The sequence below is a fragment of the Ambystoma mexicanum genome, chromosome 2p (genome assembly GCF_040938575.1).
Source record: "Ambystoma mexicanum isolate Mex_15411 chromosome 2p, UKY_AmexF1_1, whole genome shotgun sequence".
Taxonomy (NCBI): domain Eukaryota; kingdom Metazoa; phylum Chordata; class Amphibia; order Caudata; family Ambystomatidae; genus Ambystoma; species Ambystoma mexicanum.
Window position 1 is genome coordinate 775762165 of NC_090923.1, and position 20489 is coordinate 775782653.

The following is a 20489-nucleotide window of genomic DNA, read 5'->3' on the forward strand; positions in this document are numbered from 1 at the left end:
TCACCTGAGTTTCCTTCGTCGGTTCCATTGCTCATCTCGGAATCTTTGTTCTGCACCTGAAATAGAGACAATGGACAATTATTATTTCGGGCTCATACTTATAAACAGAATTCTCACAGTACTTTACCGGGAAGGTCAAGCAAACTTGAACTCTCTACAATCCATGATCCAGTGAAGTAACTGGATTACAACGCGCCCCTGCATCAGAAGCAGGATGGAGAGCTCGTCCTTTCAGACCCTGCATCAGAAGCAGGATGGAGAGCTCGTCCTTTCAGACCCTAAGGTGAGACTTCACGGGGCATCGCAGAAGGGTTTCGTGGAGGGTGAGAAGGGAGTGGGAGGCTTACACATTATCCCGCAGATTGTTGATACTCCCTTTTCACACACAGAAGGATATTTCTGCGAGTCAGACAAGCCAGATTTGAAGGTCCGGTCCTGTCCATCTTCCGAGTCCTGCACTTCACCATAGAAGAGGCAACAGCACTCCAAACCAGGCCTGCGCCTCCGTGGGAGTCAGGTGAGCGTAACAAAAACACAATCCCACAGTTAATTAACATGGGTAATCTAGATAGCTGTCGACATGTTTCGGCCTTTAATTTATTCCAGACACTATCCCTAGTGTCTTTAAACTTTCTTTTTTATGGCCATCTTCAGGACAGAATTTCTTCAAAATAAGTCAAGATAGACTTTATACCCCAACAGTAGATTTGAACAACTGAATTGTTGTCATCTGAAAATACGAATTTTCTTTTTCCCAAATATGGCCCGTAGTTTTATATATATATACAGGCCTCTCAGAGAAAACTATACACGCAGTACTGCTACACAGCTTCTTTTGCTGCCAAAGTCCTCCGGACGAACAAATGCCAATTTACAAAGGTCATTTACAATGTCCCTATTGCAGTGAAGACCACGTTGTTTTTAAACGCATGCACGGGTTGCTTTTATTTCGGGTCTAGCGGCATTGCAGCGCAGTAAAACATTCGTTTCAGAGTTCGTAAACACCTCACAGGGATTTATCTTGTTTTAAACCATCTTCCGTCGGTGTCCACGTTCATGCCGTGTTGCTTCAAATGCATTTGTATGGCTTCATGTCTGTTATGTGGGCCTAAGACTACCGAACCTCCAATTTCACTGATGTAGGTGTACAATAAGTCACGATGTGGGAACCTGTGAACCGAGGATAGTACCACTTACGCATAAAGTTGCATCATAGTACAAGGTCCCTGGGGAAATGTTGAAGAGGCAGGAAACTGTGGTAGGATTCAATTCTGTTTCATCTTCTTCTTTGTCTTTTGTGATACCCCCCTGCCTTTCTGTTACCTGTCGAGAAATGAATGAGATGCATTTAGTCATGCACATCAAATAGTCATGTAACTCAACACCTAAAACAATTACAGCCATTTGGGCATATGTCTCTACGCATGTGTGGGTGGGCAAAAGGGTGTGTGCATTCAGTGACTGGTCACCAACTCATGAGGAGTCAGGTGATGGTCTGAGCCTGACCAATTTTGAAAGGCAAAAAGAACCATCGGAAGGCAGTATAGCCAGTCCTTACGCAGCGTGCCACGCAATCTTAATATGTAGTCCTTCAGGAGGCCATTGAGGCACTCCACAATGCCATTAACCTCTGGGTGATAGGCTGAACAGAGCTTATGCCCAATAGGGACATGATTTCTGGGTGAAAAGCTGGTTGCAAAATGAGGTTCATTATTAGATCTCAACACCTTGCACACTCCCCATCGGAAGACCGCATCTCGTACAAGAGATTTTGCAGCTGACATGGCATGTTGGTAGGCGCAAGATCTTGCTTCTATCCATCTGGAGAAGGGGCACATCATCACAATCACATATTTGTATCCCCTGCATATCTGGGCCATGTCAATTTAATCTAACTGCAGGTATCTGAATGGGCCAGTTGGATGGGGTAGTGTTACTCTTAGTGTTCTCAGTGGATGGCCTGCCTTATATTTCTGGCAAGTTGGGCAGTTAATAACAAAGATTGCCACGTGTTTGTGAAAGTTGGGCACAAACCACCCACTGAGATCAATACTGAAATGAACATCTGTTGGATAGTGCAATTGTTCTGATACTGTTGTGAATTATTCTAGTGGCATTACAGGATTCCCTGTGTTTACCTGTCACCACAGAAGATCAGTGTGGACAATGAACACCCCCTGCTTTTCCATACTTCTTGCCTCTCTTGTAATGCTCACCCATGTAGCTCAATCAACATTTCTATTGGCAGTGTATTGTAGCTGTCTGTCACTGCCATCAATTTTACATGTTCCTTTGTCGACACTGGAACTTTCATTATATGTGAAAAAACGCTGGCTTCTGGCCTCTGCATCTATGGCTTTGTTTCCATGGGACATTGCATCCGTGCCTCTGGTGTGCACTACACACTTCAGCACAGTGACTTCTGCTGTTTTGGATAATGCACTAATTAACTTTTCTAACAGTGCTGCATGCTGACCAGGTGTACCATCAGCATGCAGAAAGCCCCTCCTCATCCACTGTGACAGTTCAGAATGTACTTTTGTCATCAGATAGGTGGACTCAGAGTACACAGTAACCTCCTCATCCTCATATCTCCCTAGTTCCAGTATCATTGCAAAAAATTCTGCCACTTGCGCTGACAAATGTGCTGGTAAACCCATGTTTTCCACTTTTTCAAATTCTCTGTTTTTTTAGTCTCTTATTACCACAGCTCCCATCATTCTAACTCCGGAGGTCTGGTCTATTGTCAAGCTGCCATCAATGAAAACGTTAGCCCAGTTCCTTAAGCCATTTCCTTCGCACTGGGTATCTCGTCATAATAATCAGAATATGTCATACAGTCATGGATATAACCCTCTTGCTGTAGTAGATCTCCTATGAATTTTGTGGGATTCACTACATAACATCTGCCAATCTAAATAGATGGGTTTGTTGAGATGACCTCATATCCTGAGGCTCTCTGTGGAGTCAATGTGCTTTTAAATTTCTCAAGTCTTGAAAAATGAGCATGGTCAGCGTATGCTTTTACCGGGTAACCCATCGTCACTGCAGACCATTTCTCAATAGTAAAATCTGCTGCAGCTAAAGCCTACTCACATGGTAATATCCTTTCATTACTTGGTCTAAGAACCTGCTCTAATATGACAAAGGCTTGAGTCCCATTGAACTCTTTTGTGCAAGGACAGCCTTCATCACCATGCAATTACAGTGGGGGAAAAAAAACTCTGCTTTGAAATCTGGTATTACTGATGCTGGTGCTTTGCGTATAGCCTTTTTTAATTTGTCAAATGCAATACTCATTTCTCTTGTCTATATATAGGCTCTTTTTCTGTGCTTACTTTAGTCCTTCTAAAAGTGGTCCAATGTATGAGCTCTAGTCAAACACCCATAACCGGCAATAATTACATAATCCCAGGAACTGTTGTAACTCCTTCACTATGTTTGGATGAGTGGACGAGCTGTGTCAGGGATGGGCTTTGCTTTTTAAGGTGTCAATCTCCTCCCTTCTCTCGATATTATGTAGCTCAAATAATGTACTTTCTCCTGACAGTATGTTAGGGAGAATTCTCCAGAATGGCTAATTCCCCTTACCTACTGAGTCCCTCAGCAGCTTTGCTGGATTTCTGGCGTTTATCTTTTTCACATGGTAAGAGTGTGAGCCTTTTTTCCCACTCTTACATGTGTTTTGCTGTGTGTGTTTAACATTCTTCTTGTGTTCATAGACTGGGGAGCCTCACCTACTCCATAGGCATCATCTTTTACTGTGTGTTACACAGCACCTTCATATCAATCAACCACAAGGCTAACATCACTAAAAAACAATATTAATCATGTCTGATGTGGAAAGCTACAGTCAGGAGACCCTCCTTAGTTACACTGTGGATTATCTGAAAAATCTATGTAGAGAAAGGAATCTCTCTGTTAAAGGCAAAAAAGTCTGAATTGATTGAAAGGTTGTTAGAGAAACAAAGTCTGGAGGGTGGGTCTGAAATACCTGACCACTCAGCAAATGTGGAAAATAATGAGGATGATAATGTGTCTATTATTGATGAATTAGAGGAAGTAGATATGTCTCATAGTGTAGGCCTCACTGCTCCCTTACCTGCTCAGCAACCTCAACCTTTGTCCACTCAGACCCCTAAAGGTCCTACACTCAGTCCTGAAATCATTACTCTAGAAATGATGAGACTTGAATTGGAATATAAATGTTTAAATGCTCAAACTAAAACTGAACAAAAGCATCAAGAACTTAAACTCAGCGAAATGGAGATGAACCATGCCTTAGAAATGAAAAGGTTGTCTATTGAAAATGCTTCTCTCCCAGAATCTTCTAGGTCTTCCAGTCCTTATGCCTAAAGAAATTGTGGGTATGTATGAGGTTAAGCTTGATATTTTAGATTGGTTGGCAGTGTTTGAACATAACCATGGGATTCAAAGTCTTACACGGAATCAGTTGCTTCCCTTGCTCTTCTATAGGCTACCCACTGTTGCATCTGATGTTGTGATGCAGGTGGGGGAGGTGGATAGGATGGATTATGAGTGTGTGAAGGTAGCTCTAATTGCTAGATTTGGGAAGACCCCTTCCCTGTACCTTAAGAGGTTTAGGACCCTCAAAAGGCATGACGGTACCCCTTGGGCTACCTGAGTATGTGAATGTTTGAAAAACCTAGATGGTTGGGTTAAGGGTTACAGAGTAAACACTTATGAAGGTATGAGAAATCTTGTTATGTTGCAGTCAACTTATGATACCTGTTCTCCTGAGCTCAGACAGCACTTGGCTGATTCAAAGGAGATAGATCCCAAGAAGTTAGCCAAGGCTGCTGACTTGTGGGTTGCCAACAGGGCTTCTCACAAGGATTCTGGGTCAACTCAGAAGAATGAGGGAAAGCAGCCAAAGAAAGATAACAAGGAGAATTCTAATACCTCCCATCCAGAAGAGGCCACCAAACATAACCAGGTTAAGCCACATGGGAAACCAAATAGGGCTAGTGAATCCTCTGTTGCACCACTACAAGCCCTGGTGTTAGTAAGTTTACCTCTAACCCAGTCAAATCTGAGGCTAATAATGTAGGGAAATGGGAGCCCCAAACAAGCTCCATCATTGCCCATCCAATTGTAGAGTCTTTGACCACCCCTGCTTCTGAGGAAGAGGTAGATAGACAGATTGGACCCCTCTCTAGGCCTGTGAGAACTGGTAATTCTCAAAGCTGGTGGACAACCAGGAAAAATAGGTCTAAGGCTAAGCACCTTAAGACTATTGGAACTTCTACTGAAGACTCCAATGACAATCCTAGTATTAGAAGAGAAACTTCTAAAATAGGTAAGGTCAGATCTCAGAGCAAGTGGCAGCATGTACCTTGCTTGACCACAGCCCCTCCAACCAAGATACCTGAGAGCCAACCTGCTCTTGTGAGAGAGGTGGTGGGGAACCATGGAGGCCCCTCTAGATCTAAGGGATTCATTTCTAAGGACCCCTTTACAAAGCCTATTGTAGGTTCAGATGTTGTGACAACTTCTGAGTGACTATTAGAACAGATCCCCTATACATTAAAAAAGAGTTTTGTACCTCAGCAGGTTTGTAGGTCATATAGTCTACAAATAAAGAATGTCACCACCAACATTCTGATGGTCTCTCTAGGATGTGTTTAACCGACTAGAGGTAGAGATTCATCCAGGAGTGGATTAAATCATCCTGTCCCTTAGTCTGGGGGGGGAGGGGCGAGTGTTAGGGAGAATTCTCCAGATTGGCTAATTTCCCTTACCTACTGAGTCCGTCAGCAACTTTGCTGGATTTCTGGGTTTTATCTTTTTCACCTGGTATGAGTGTGAGCCTTTTTTAAAACTCTTACATGTGTTTTGCTGTGTGTGTTTAACATTTTGCTTGTGTTCATAGATTGTGGAGCCTCACCTACTCCATAGGCATCATCTTTTTACTGTGTGTTACACAGCACCTTCAGTTCAGTGACACAGGGCTGTCATTTTGACTTCCCAACTCCAACTCCATTTTCTGAGGCTGACTACTGTCTCTAAGAACAAGTAAAGTTGCCATTGACTTTATTAGTCTCTTTTAAAACTCACAGACCCAGTACAAAATATCTTACATAGATTTCTGGAAAGGGTTAATATGTATCCCTTTTTGTCTGTTTCTCTTGGAGCATTGTTTTGCTACCTTTTCAGACTTGGCTGGTGGCAGTGGTAACTACCCTATTTTTCCTAACGTGGTTATCTTAAATAACCCAGGTATTGTTTTAGGCTATCTTGGTAGCCTCGAACATAAACCCACTAGACCATATACGTGTTTATACTGTTTCGGCTGGGTTTAATCGTCATTTCATTTTGTAAAAGATTTTCTTGTAATTTACTCAGCATGCCAAACTAGGTTTGGATCCTTTGTTCACCGTCCTTTTGCGGGATTCTGCACAGAAACCCTCCTTAGGTGCCTCTATATCTGGGGGGACAGGATGTGAGGGAGGGGTTTAGGACTCCCTGCACAGGGTCTCCTTGGTGACCTATGTCGCACTCTGATCTGATTGGCTGTGGTGACTGTCCCGGTGGGACAGCCACCCTGCTGTGTGATTGACAGACAGGCTGTGTGAATGGGGGAAAACTGCATAAAAAGCCGGTCTCTGGGTCTGGAAAGGCAGAGTCCCCACTGGAACAAGAGAACCGAAGAGGAGCTGACAGAAGAGGACCCCTACAACGACTGAACCGCCCGGTGAAGCCCTGCTGCAGCTCTGAATCTTCATACTCCAACGACAGGGAAGATCTGCAAATAATCTTCTCCCCTTCAGCTGGTGGGACCAACCAGTTCACTCAAACTCCAAGCAAGGCTCGTTTCTCTGGTCGAATTTTCTGTACAGAGCTACAGTGAACAGGATAGCCAGGAGGAACAGACCCTGCTTGCTTTTTAAGGAGCGCACCTTTTATTTGTTGCTTTGCTCTGCTGCTGGTTTCTTCCCTAGGCAGTGCAGGACCCTCCAGTCTTCCTACTTCGTGTCAGTCCAACAGTCACTTCAGGAACCATGAGACTGCAGGACCTGCCAGGAACGTCTGCCTCAGCTACAGCCTGCTTCTCCATTTAAGGTACTGTTCAAATCTGGTTGTTGGTTTCGTCTTTCTGCGGTGAAAGTGCGTGAAACCTTATGCCAATCCGAGGGCTTGTCCTTCTCTATTCTTTAAACTGACTTTTCTGCCGACCAACTTCATCCGTAACTCTTGGCAAAGACTTAACCGCGAACTACCCTAAACTGTGTGATCATGAGCAAAAGACTCTGACCCATTGACTTTGGGCCAGTCCCTGTTTGAATCTGATTTCCTCACTGTAGTTCCTTTTTTCTAGATTGCCCTGCTTACTTACTTGTTGGTGTTACTCAATTTCTGCCTAACTTTGTCTTTCCCTCCCTTTTAAATTGCTGGAGTGCCATTTTGTTCACACTTCATTTTGAGCCTAACTTGTACAAAATCTATTAGGTGTGGTGTAGTGTATTAAGAGTGTGATTTTTCAACTGCTTTACTTTAGTGAAATGTTATACAACTTATGTGTAAATAAATGTATATTCTTTTACTCAGAAACCTTGAGTCAGTGTTTGTTTGAATCATAGTAATTGCTGTCCTTTGTGTAACTAGTGATAATGCTCACTTACTCTTGAGATAAGTCTGGCTGATCAGCCATCGCTACCACTTTACTGTGTAGTACAGGCTTGTACCAACGGTGAATTTGTACTGTCACTTGTAGTCTTAATTGTATGTGGTGTTCCCAAAGGGTACTGCATATAATTCTGCCTGACACAGTATTGCAACGTGTCTTTGTCCACTTTTTACCCTTTCTCAGCTATTCATGTCAGTTACTGCACAGAGTAATTTCTGCAATGTTCCAAGGAATCGATGCACACAAGCAATTCATCAACATACTGTATAATGGTACTGGGAGTCTTTATGTTTCCCAGGTCCATCTGCAGCACCCTTGTAAACACATTAGGGAATTCACAGTACCTGTTTGGGAGAAAACAGTGTTCCAATTGAACTTCTCTATGGGTAAACACTGTTAAATATTGCAAATCTTCATGCAGGGGTATACTGAAGAATGCATTCTTTAGATCAATCACTGTGAAATGGGTGGCTGTGGGACGTATGCTACACAATATCATGGCAGGATTGGGCACTACTGGAAATTCAGCCACAAAATAAATATTCAAACGGGGTAAATCTTGTTTGAATCCCCACAACCCTCCCTTTTATTTTTTGACTGGGTAGACAGCAGTTTTGCAGGTAGATACAGATGGCACGATAACTCTCTGCTTCATGAGGACTTCTGTGGTTTCATATGTGCCCTCGTTTGCCTCATTGGACATTGGGTACTGTTTTACTCTGGCCAAAAATTGCTCCATCTCTATTTTTCTTTTCACTGCTCCGAATCCCTTTTATCAATCCCACACCATAACGGTTGATTGTCCATAATGTGCTAGGCACCTTTGCCAAATCTTCCTCCATAAACAATGCTACTTGTTTAGGTAGCATTATGCTTTGTGACCCCTCCTGTACTCTATTTTCAAATGGTAAGGTATAAACATGTTGAAAATTACCTCATTGTCAGAATCACTGAATTCAAGCAATTTTTCATCTATCAAGTCAGTTAGCACTTGTGTAGCATCGAGGGCTATACTGTGAGCCAATTCACCCCCTCCTCATCAGTTTCATGTTGAATCACTCTGCCCACGCTCACTACCGATGCTCCCAGTCCAATTATCATCATTTTTCCTTCTGCTACATCTGTAGGTACCATGCTCTGGACAGGTATTCTGCAGGTACTCTCAATAGCTGTCCTATAATGCGGGGAAGCCATGCCAAAATCACTTGTACTCCGTAAAGGAATATTTCAGAATCCACTGGCCCATTTATTCTTTTACTTTCTGTCCTTAAAATGCTTGTATTGCATTGAATTGTATAGTAGTAGTCATTTATATAGTGTCTTTTCCCATTTGTATGGCCTCAATGCGCTTTGTGATAGGAATGTTCTATAGGACCAAAGTCCAGCTAAGGGAATGTTCTGAGAGGTGGCTTAATATGTGTGCATTCATTTGGCCAAGATTATGACATAGGCATGCTGGCTAGGCTCCATTAAGCAACCCAAGAGGTCAGGCACATGGGTGGGTTCTTAGGAAGGTCACAACAGAGCGTTAAAGCTGGAGACTCAATATGAACCCAGCTAGATGGCAGAGGTGTTGAGGCAAGTCTTGTGTCTCAGTGTGAAGCGGTTATGTGACCAACTAAATTGTAGTTGCATTCCAGAGTGCGTGGATGGATAGTCGTGCCTGCAGCAGATGCCTACCAAAGTGGTGCATTTATACATACCTTAAGCTTAGTTGTGAGGAAGAAAAAGTAATCGATCTTCATAGACTTTTCTAGGCACTATGGACCGGCTACCCTTAAGTCTACCAAGTGTGATAGACTGGTTGTCCTAGAACATCTTCTAGGTGGGAAAGACAGACTACCATAGAAACTAGGGTAATGGGATTCTTTGAGCACAATAGACTGTTTACCTTTATCGGCTTACAACATATGTTCCATGTTATACAAACACTAACCAGAGCAGTATAATAAGTGTAATATCAAGGAAGCTACATGTAACCACTGTGCATTGCAATCGCTAACTTAAGCAGTTATAAGTGCAATGGAGGATTATCAATGTATATCTTTGAGCATCATGTGCAGGCTTAACATTGTAAGCAAAATTGTTCTAAGTGTACCATATGTGTTAGCCTGCCATCTCATTGATCTCACATCAGTATACCCGATATCAGCACTTTGATGCCCTTCACCCACCGACTCAAAGCACTGCAACATCACTCATCAATCCCTCCCGGCAGCTAAAACACGACTCGGCCTGGCCACCTATGTAGTGTTCCTGGGATCGCCCAACCTGCATTTTTGAGAGGCACCCTTCTACCACATGGAGCACTTGCATTTGCCACTGCTCAATGCCCGTTTTCCTCCCCGATCCAGAATGCCCGAACTGAGCCTGATCAGCTTGCATCTACTTATGACACCGGGTCTGACTGCATCAGCCCACCAAGAACTGAATCCGGGTACTGTTGACTCTGAACTGCCCCATAGGTCCACTTGGACTCTAGAGACTGTCACAATTGCTCCTGTTTTCATCAATGGGCCTCATCACGACTTTGGCGGTAACCCTTAAATCTGGCGGTAGCGCTATTACCGCTGGATTTAAGGGTCCGCCGAATCAGGGCTTCGGCGGATTTCTCCCCAGCTCTGAGCTGGGGTGAAATCTGCCGAAAATTTGCGCTATTACCGCTGGCGGGAAATCCACCGGCGGTATTAGCGCGAAGATTCCCCATTGAGCCCAATGGGGAATGGGGCATTCCCGAATGGGCTCAGTGGGGAATGGGGACTTACATTACCGCCGAACTCGTGATCCTTTGCTTCTCGCTCCCCCTGCAGGAACAACTACCACTAACTACCACTAACTATCACTAACTACTCAGATACTACCACCCACACTCACCCAGAGCTTGGGAAACATCACCAAAGAATCAATCACCCCCTCCTAACTCCCTCATCCTCATATCACACAGACTCATCAGACCCAGAATTCCGTGCTATCATCTACTCAAAGACTCTAACCAACGCGGTGAACATGGTATCTCATCTGCTCCTGAGAAAAACTAAACCTATAAGGCACATTAACTCCTGGTTTTCTACTGACCTATTGGCCCTATGATCCAAAAAGAAACAAGTGGAAAACAAATGGAAGAAAGACCCCAGTCACCTCACCAAATCTACCTTTACCAGCATAGCCAACAAATACAAACATGCTATCATTGAGGTGAAAACATCAGCCTACAACTGAAGGATAGCCAATGCCAACTCCAACTCGCAAGAGCTATTCAAAATTCATAGAGAATTAGAGACTCTACCCTTACCGCCGAGTACTATCATCAAGGATGAAACTTGGTGCATCAGTATCCAGAACGCTATGTGAGAAAAAATAACCTCCCAACAGCAAATAAATCACTAGAAACAGCAAATATCCTCCAAACTCTTAAACCATTGAGATTCAAAAGGGATGTATGTCCTGCCACGATTATCAATGAATGCTCCGAAACAGTAGTCCCATTTGTAACTAGATTTATTAATTCATCCTTCTCATCTAACCTAGTCCCAAACAGTCTAAATGAATCCTCGATGTGCCCATTGTTAAGAAAACCCTCCCTAGACCCAATTTCTCCTAACAACTGTTGCCCGTCACCACAGTATCTTTTCTCTGAAAGATACTAGACACGGCAGCATACATCCAAATTCAGTCCTATCTTGAAGAGAATCACATCCTAGGGATGAACCAATCCGGCTTCCGCCCCAGCCATGGCACAGAATCAGCACTATTAAATTTAAAAATGCAACTTGACACCTTTAAAGCTCAAGGAAAACAGTTGCTATTTCTCCTCCTGGACCTATCATTTGCCTTTGACTTGGTTGACCATAACACATTATGCCACCATCTCACAAGAGCAGCCAACATCCCCTTTGAATCCACTTCCTGGATAGATTCCTTCCTGAACAGCAGGTCTATGAGAGTTTTCTCAGACACTGCAAGTGCACTCCCTTTCCCGTTATCCTCGGTGTCCCTCAATGGTCCTGTGTCTCCCCCTCACTATACGATATCTTTGCCAAACTCTTTCGACCTTCTAGACTCTATAGGCATCTCCTACACTAACTATGCTGACGACACCCACATCCTCCTCCCTCTATCTGGATCTTACCTGGATGATATACTCACCATTAAAGAAATCTATGCAACCATCAAAACTTGGATGGCGGCCAACCACTTATGGCTGAATGACGACAAGATAGAGATTCTTCTAGTGGGCTCCCCTGCTCTGCTCAAGAATCTTACCAGTGAATGTACCTCCTTCACCATAGATGGATTCCAGATACCAGTCTCCACAACGGTAAAAACATTAGGGGTACACTTGGATATCACCCTCTGTTTCACCAAACAAGTAAATGCAATTGCCTCTTCGGCTGCATACACAACAAAACTTATCAACTCTGCTAGACACTTCCTCTCCCCATCAAGTTGACTAAACATCGCCAGAACAATCATCGGAGCAAGACTCAACTTTTGCAATGTCCTCCTTGCTGGAAAATCTTAAGAAAACATGGGTAAACTACAGGTAACTCAATACAAGGCTTTATATACAGTCCTGAACAACATCTCTAAAAGAGACCACATCTCAGCCACTAGGAAAAAGGTTCACTGGCTATCCATTCGTGAAAAGATCAACTTCAAAACTATATCCATCATGCACAAATGCCTCTCTAAAACTGCTCCCCGATACTTAACCCAGAAGATTGACAGATCCATGTCTACCAGACCAGTATGAACAACCAAAGCAAACCGCCTAACAGTACCAAAGGTGAAAAGGGCATGAGGAGGAGGGACCAGCTTCCCGTCAGTTGAAGCCAAACTATGGAAATCCCTTCATCCCAAACTAAGAGCAGTAACCTCCTACTGGCCCTGCCAGAGGCCCTAAAAACCTGGCTCTTCACCTAATGTGATCCCACTGGTCACAAGACTCAAACCACAAACAAGTAGGAACCTTAGCGCTTCATTACTCGTTGCATGACTTTTTGCCCATGACACAATCGCAGACTCCTGCTACCCTTCCCTGTATCTGCTCATGGTCGTCAAACAATGTCACCCAGATTACCAGCCTTGCCTGCATGTCCTTGTGTTTTCTGTTTCTGTCAATGTCAGTGTAACCAGAATGCAACTGCACCCTGATGCTCTTGGACTTGGCTGATTTCCAAATGTAAAAAATAAATACATAAAAGTGCTTATATTTTTATAGTACATTGATGGACATTCCCTTTATTACAGACTTTGATACTGTGTTGTTTGGGCCACTAATGGTTCACCTTCATACCCCTCTTGGGAGTATAGCCTTCCCTCTGCCCAATCTCATCCCAAAAAGGAATGGAGTTAGCTATCTTAACTCTCCCTGTTTTACCTTTATGATTGAATGAAGATGGTCCAGGGACTATGAAGAAGAGGATTGTGGGAAAAAAGAAACAAATATTGTGTAGAAGGGGTGGAGAGCCAACATGTCAATGTATCTTGTACTGAAAGACATTATGGGAATTGAAGTCCATTGTACATTTGAACTTGCAGCTGTCTAATAAATAAAGAAAAGAGTGAAGCATAATATTCAAATTGTTGCTGTAAATTTTTCAATCCATCAAATCTGCTTTATTTTGGTGTTATCGCCATAAACACAAACGTAAAGTTTAAGAACAAATACAGGATAAAATTAAACATCACTCGGCACAGTTACACACAACTATTAAAACATAGAAACGTATTAAACTCAAATAATATCGTTTTAGCTCATTGAGATCTTAATATACAATCAAGTCTACTATTATATTAACAGTTCATTGAGCACAAATCAAGAATCTGGCTAAAAATGACTATGGTCTGTAAACTAAAAACAGTAGCCACTGAGTATAAAGTGCATGACTACATTAACACGGTATCAAAACCTGAGGACGAATATGACGTCCAGGTACAAGAGGAGCAGAGTCTACATTTCTTAGCATCTGTCCTCACATAAATACATATATCCCATCTATACAGTAGCTGCCCCCTGCCCTTACACAACTCAAACTGCAGTTGTGCCAACAAAGTGCAAGTGCATAAAGTACATGCTGGATGAAGGCAGGTTTTATTAGACAATGGCAATTACTGTGTAAGGATACCCACAACAGGACGAATCAACCGCCTGACCCTTGCCTGAGTTTAGCTGACATCTACCTCCATGCTCTACTGAAATAGTTGCACACTTATTTCGCGATTGACAGCACAATGGCACGGCTTCAACTATCACAGGAGTTGATCTAACTAAAAACAACAGTTGATATAATATTGATTTCATCATATATCTAGTAAAACTAATAGTGTTCACATGTTTTAGTGTTTCAACTTCAGGTACAATTGTTGCCCTGTTCTCACATGACTAACACGAGAGTCTCTCTGCTACAAAATATGCATTAAGGCAGGACAAGCTTGCTTTCAAACCATGCATATGCATACAGTTTTTGGGAAAGAAATGTCTTAATATTATTTAACTGAAATGATATGCACACATGAGTGGGATGCAGCACATTAAAACATGGTGGCCTTCGCACAATGTGGCATGTTATGTATTTGTCTCGCATATTCCCTGGTTTTATATTGCTGCTGTGCAATGAAATAGCATGAGATGTGCTTTTAAACTGTTCACAAATAAATACATACATAAAACAAATGACACTTTGGCATTACACAATTGCTAGCAACTTAACATTGTAAAGAGTAAAGAAGTGTGGGAGCAGCGAGGGATGAACGTTATGTACTTTTTGAATACTATTCCAATGGTTCTTCTCATTTGTTGTCTCAGCTTCTAGATTTCTTTCCAAATATCCTTCATCACCTGCCTGGACCGCAGCAGAGGTTTTTGCAGAATGCTAAGACAATAAGGAGAATTGTGAAAAACATTGTCAAAGAGCATCGTGAGACACTGGATCCAGCCTGTCCCCGTGACTTCATTGACTGCTTCCTCATCAAAATGGAAGAAGTAAGAATTATCAGTTGGAGTGTCTTTTTAAGCAACCTTTCTAAGAAGGGTTCTGAGCCACACATGTCTTGGCCCAAACCTACATGTCTTGATACTGAAGGTGTCTACAACGGAATGGTCTTACTCTATGAGACATGTATGCCTCATGGAAGCACTATTGCTACTCCACATTGGCATTTGGGGCCATAACGTATGTGAGAGTGAGATTTGGACATAGCACTGGTTTTATTTCCTGGGAATTACTTTTCTTGAAAAATATCACCACTATTGTGGCCCCAAATTTGTCCTGATTAATGACTGATACATTCATGTGAATCTGTTGCTTTAATATTAGGTATCCTATTTCCAACCGCACAAATATGCCCTCGCCACATCACTCACGGGTACACCAATCTCCGTCAAATAAGCACTCCGATGCATGTTCTTTCAAAAGCATTAGTGGACATGGGTTACAAAACTTCCCAGAGATAAGTGATCAGCCAATAGTTCTGGGTTTAAGCCTCATCACCTATGTGTTTTTGTTTTTAATTCCATTCAGCCTCTTAACACATTTAATACACATCTGTCTATGTAACTCTGCTCACATGTTCTTAACAATAAGTCATAGAACCGGACTACTTAAACTGCTCTTTCGTATTATCAAAGCCAACGTTATGGTTTCCTCTTTTTTGTCATTTATTAAATCTTGTCAATTAATGGTTTAGCCTGCATAAAGTCTTGTAATCCATAGACACATACTCAAAACCTGGCATTGCTATTCGGGCTGGGAAGGAGTCTGATTTCAAAGATTTCAAGTATTCCCCTGATCCTATTTCCTTCTAAATGACCAATGCTGGTCGGTGACTCTAATGGTAGTAGGACATCACCATTAGGCTAGATCCCAATCGGTCCGCCAATGCTATTTTACATGATGTTTATTTTGGGGAGGTGATCAGAATAAACCTGATTTTCACAGAGGCCTCTCAGTCCACCTTTAAAGACAATTTCCACACATGGTGAGTTTACTTTATGCTTTTATCAACTCCTGCAATGTGCTTAAGTATAAACACTATCTCAAATGTGTGGCCAGTGAAAGCACATGTGAACTTTTCAACACACTTTGTTGCCTAAATGTGCATTTCAATTGGGGGAATACGTTGAATTCGTTCCAGGTAAAGCATTAAACGCCGCTGCTCACCAGCATTACATAATTGTAGGTGGGAGTCAAAGCAGCGAGAGACGCACCATTAGTGGGACTCTGTTACGTCAATCAGCATGTGCACTTGCCAGACTGTTCATGGGTCAGATAGTAGAATCCTCACCTGGCAAGCAAGAAGCAGGTCTGAATCTCCCCACCAAGAATCCTGCTGTCACAGATGACCCCCAAATCCGCTCTGAGTCTGAAGAGCAGTTCAAGGGTCTATATTACATTGTGTGGGCTCTGCGGTCATTCCTGTCTTTCGTCTCAATTGTTATCACCTCCCTAACTCAGGCATCTTTAGTGCCAGGTTAGTGCTTTTGATTGGTAACTCGTACTGCTTATTCCTGTTGTAGGCTATTAATGATTGCTTAAGCCGCTGACTCCCTAAACTCATACGGAGACTTCGTCAGTTACCCTAGCCTATCCAATAGTTGGTATTCTGAGGGAGTTGGGAAGAGCCCTGCACTTGCTCCATTGAATTCAGGTTGATTTACAACCAAGCACACCAAAGCTCACCGTGCCCTCTCTACTCTTACCACTAAGCCCCTTGTCTACCACTCTTCTGCACCTCTGATGTTTTGCTACATTTAGGTCTTGCCTCCATGCTTTGATGTTAACTCTCCACTCGTTCCTGCTACTCTCCTACTACTCCACCCACATTACTACTGCTCTTCCTCCCAAACTGCTACTCCTTCTCACTCACTACTCCTCCTCCTCTCAAACGTCTACTTTACCAGACTCATTTCACTCCGTACCAGACTTCCTGCAGCCACACTTTACACTACCCGTAGCACACACTTTCATGCCCACAGACAGTCACCACGTTCACTCCTAAACAAATACCTCACCTTCTCCAATGAACTCGTCCACACCCCACAGCTCCTTCCTTCCAACTGATCTCTTGGTCGCCCTTCACCTTCACTGCTAACCTCAGCCGGTACACCCACTGCTTCCTGCCTCCTGCCTTCCCAAAAATATCCATCCCTTCCTATCTGTTGGGTTTCTCTCCATAGCCAATCCATGTTGCTCTTCTCGCCCCACGACGAGTATGTGCAGAGGGAACTTTTCAAAAGCTGTTTGTTGAACCCAGGGAATATGTCCCTTCTCCACAAGGTTGAGCCACTGCCTTTGCGACTAGGGAGGTGAGGCAACTGCACCATACCCTCTCTAGGGGACAGGACAGTCATGATCCCACTTGGGTTCACCCCCCCTCCGGGTACAAGGAATGCTTCTGTGATGGCATGGGCTGGTGTTAGGATTGTCCGGTAGGTCTCTAGGTTCTCTTCTTTTGATGTGTGGATGTTGTTCCTTTATTTTTTTGTTCATACTGGTTCTGGCAGTATGTTGGATTTGCACTGTGGTGGACTTGCAACAAGAATAGAGACAATGAGCAGTGTTGTTTTCAAGAGGTATGACAGGCACATGGTTCTGCAAACTAGCATACTGGCACAGGGGGTGTTCAGGTCTCTCAGCCTCTGTAACAGAATCTCTCCCCATGAATAAGTCTGGTGTTGTAATGTAGGTTTCTCAGTATAGTCATCAGGACAGATGGCGTTGGACCCCATACTAGAAACACATATCTTTATTCGCAAAAGTTACAGGTTACAGTTACTCTTTGTATGTTGATAGCAGGGGAACACTAACCGTCCATCCTCAGGCATCTCAGCTCAGATATCAACTGATACTTTAAGGACACTTATGCATCATCATTCATCCCACATTCACTGAGCTGTCAATCACCCACACTCAACAGCATTCTAACAACCATTAGGAATGGCCTGCAGGCCAAATGCTATGGGGTATTTAATATGTTGCCACAAAGACAAGACACAACACAACTCCATCTCTTTATATATAAGACACAACACACCTCCTTCTCTTCTTTTTATATCATTCTTCAAGCTAAACCCCTAATGAGTATCTTGTACAACCACTACTTAACAGCAACTTCAGTTAACTTCTATGCTCACCTAGAGCCCCTATAACTCCACCCTTACATCAGATGCCGTCTATTCTTAATTATGGACAGAAGACAGACTGGGCCTCATTACGAGAATGGAGGTAGCCATGCCACTCTTACCAGCATGGCCACCTCCATTCCGGGTACTGGATCCGGGTTCCTGGAATGGGGAAATACCGGGCCATTCCGACCTCGGAGGGCTCGGTATTTCCCCATTCAAGGAACACAAACCCTCAATGGGAATGGGGAGGATGCAAACAACGGGCCCGTTAATGACAGACCCATTGTTTGCATCCTGGTCTCCTCGCGGCACCCACTAAGGACCCTGGTTTTACCAGGCATCCTTAGCGGGTCCTTCGAGGAGACCTCGTAATGAGGCAGTAGGGGGTTAACGGGGCCGGAAGCTCTACCGGCGCTGTTAACCCCAAACCGCATTTGTTGTAATGAGGCCCACTGTCTTCCTTCCTTAACGAAGACTAGAAGGCAGAGGCAAATTGTTTGTGGTAAATCAGACTAAGGCAACGGACAAGAAGTCATTGCCAAACGTGTTGTTTATTGAAATAAATAGAATAAGGCCTATCCTATCACTACTCCTAGATGTTCTTGGCCCAATTAGAAAAATAAAGGGTGTTCATCAGGAGGTTTCTTAACATAATTATTATTATTATTTTATTTATTCTTTACATCTTTCCACTTCTTAACATAATTAATCCTCTTTCCAAATCCTAATCTAACCTAAATTCTTCCCCTAACACTAACAGCAGGGATTAACATAAACGTAACCAGAAAGGTTTAGAAAGGGGGTTTCTCTCAATCCTTGCAGGTGTGGCTGGTTTCTGACCCCCACCCAAAATGTCTCTTTGGCTTTTTGCAGGCCACATGCCAGATTGCAGAGTCCAAAGTTCGGAATAAACAAATGTTTCTTTATTCCTCCTCTTTTCCTGAAAGAATAGTTAATGATTTTCGTAGTTGGACTATTTACTTCGTCATGGAAAATGATTTCTCTTACCCTCCCTTGTCTCTGTATGTATCTTCCTGTGCTCGGGTTTTCCTCCTCTTTCTCCCCACCTTGGGCGGTGGATTCTCATGTCCTACCTTGGGTTCTTTTTTCTTACACCCCTCCCTAGGTTTCTGTTTCTTCTACCCCATCTTAGTATCCTGTTACTTTCACCCTGTCATGGGATATTGTATCTCCCACCCTTACTTGGGGTCTCTCACCCAGTTTTCGGATATGTCCAGGCCTCTCAGCCCTCCTCACTTTGACAACAGAATACATTGTTAATTGTGGAAGCATTTTTCAAAAGGACATTCTTCTGTGCTGGCACAGAACAATGTTTTGGGTTCTCTGCATCCGTTTTTAGGTTTGGCTGCTTTCTGACGTTCTTCGATGGTTCATCGGTGTGTGATGTGAGGGTACCGGTCTATTATTTCTGGCATGGTCTGGATTTCTCTTCTCCTTCAGACGGCTCCCTCTCACTCTGGACCAGCTCGGAGAGAGAAGTATTATGCAGGTTTCTCTGCTTCTTCGCATATGATGCCTTCCACGTCCGGATGCTTTCTGTCCCCGCCTTCCAGGAGGACGTTGCCTATTGTGGTTGGCTCTGCCGGATCTCCTCCACCTGTGACTTGCTCTGCAGGCTTTTCTCTACCCCTTGTTCCTCTCGTACAGCTTCTTTATGTTTCAGGCAGAAATGTGGTTAGACAATCATTTAATTATGGAATTCACCTAGTGAGGGGTTTGGAAATGGGTCAGAAACCACCCAAGCCATTTATAAAGGGCCATGAACACAATTGTCCTGGTCAATCCCCATTTAGTCAACAAACACATGAGAATTTTCATCTGAGGGAGGGTGAATAAAATCCCTTTTCTGGGGACTACTTGTCCTCTGAGGGGAGTCACCCCCAGTGGGATAACAATTGCCCTGTCCCCAAGCGGTTATTAAGAGAAGCAGGCCCACGTCCCTAGTCCCAAAGGGGGTGGCTCTGCTTGGGGAGAACAGGACAAATCCCCTGGATTTGCCGCATGTTGTTGTGAGTGTTTAAGAATTCCCTTAAATATTTCCAGACCATTTCTACCACTTGATAGCTGGAATCTTTGCATTTGAGAAAGCACTGTAAAAGAAAACAAATAGAACACTGGAGCAGAGGTTCCTCCATTGTTATTGCTCCTGCATTTGCCTTCAAAGTCCTTGTATACGTTTCTTGATTGGGGTAAATCAAAATGTGGTACAACTGTTCATGTTATGTTTTTAATTGTAGGCCTACTGTGGGCTGTTTTAGGTCACAGCAGTCCATCTAATGAAACACAATGAAGGAGAGGTTTGTTCCAACTCCCGTGACTGCTCCCTTTTTCTAGTCGAGTGTTAAAACCTCTAAAATAGCAGTGTGCATTCTAGTCAACTGGAATCTATGCTATCAGTTTGTAAAAACTAAGCAGTGTGGTTTATCTTTAGAGTGGTGCAATTGAGAGAGTGTAGAGATGCAGTTAGCTGGCATTTCTCCGTATCAACAATTATGGTAACAATGACTTAGTGAGATGTAGTTTGCCAACACTCAGGAAAGTGTATCCTGCCAAAGGTTACATCACATGTCAGCCACTATTAAAAATACTGATTACACGAACACTAACTTAGAGATATGTTTTATTTCTAAGTGACCCTAACAAAGGCAACCTATTCAACCCTCTCAAAAAGGCACTGATACTTTTAGAGGACTT

At 43.2% G+C, this 20489-nt stretch overlaps 1 protein-coding gene across 1 annotated transcript in view; it reads left to right on the top strand.

The window, feature by feature from the left end:
* The window catches only part of LOC138566780 (cytochrome P450 2G1-like), a 552906-nt gene that overhangs the window by 140777 nt on the left and 391640 nt on the right, over positions 1-20489 (top strand). Inside the window, exon 5 of the mRNA XM_069644432.1 lies at positions 14457-14633. Within this exon, the coding sequence (XP_069500533.1) occupies positions 14457-14633 (177 nt within the window). The remainder of the gene's footprint in view (positions 1-14456; positions 14634-20489) is intronic.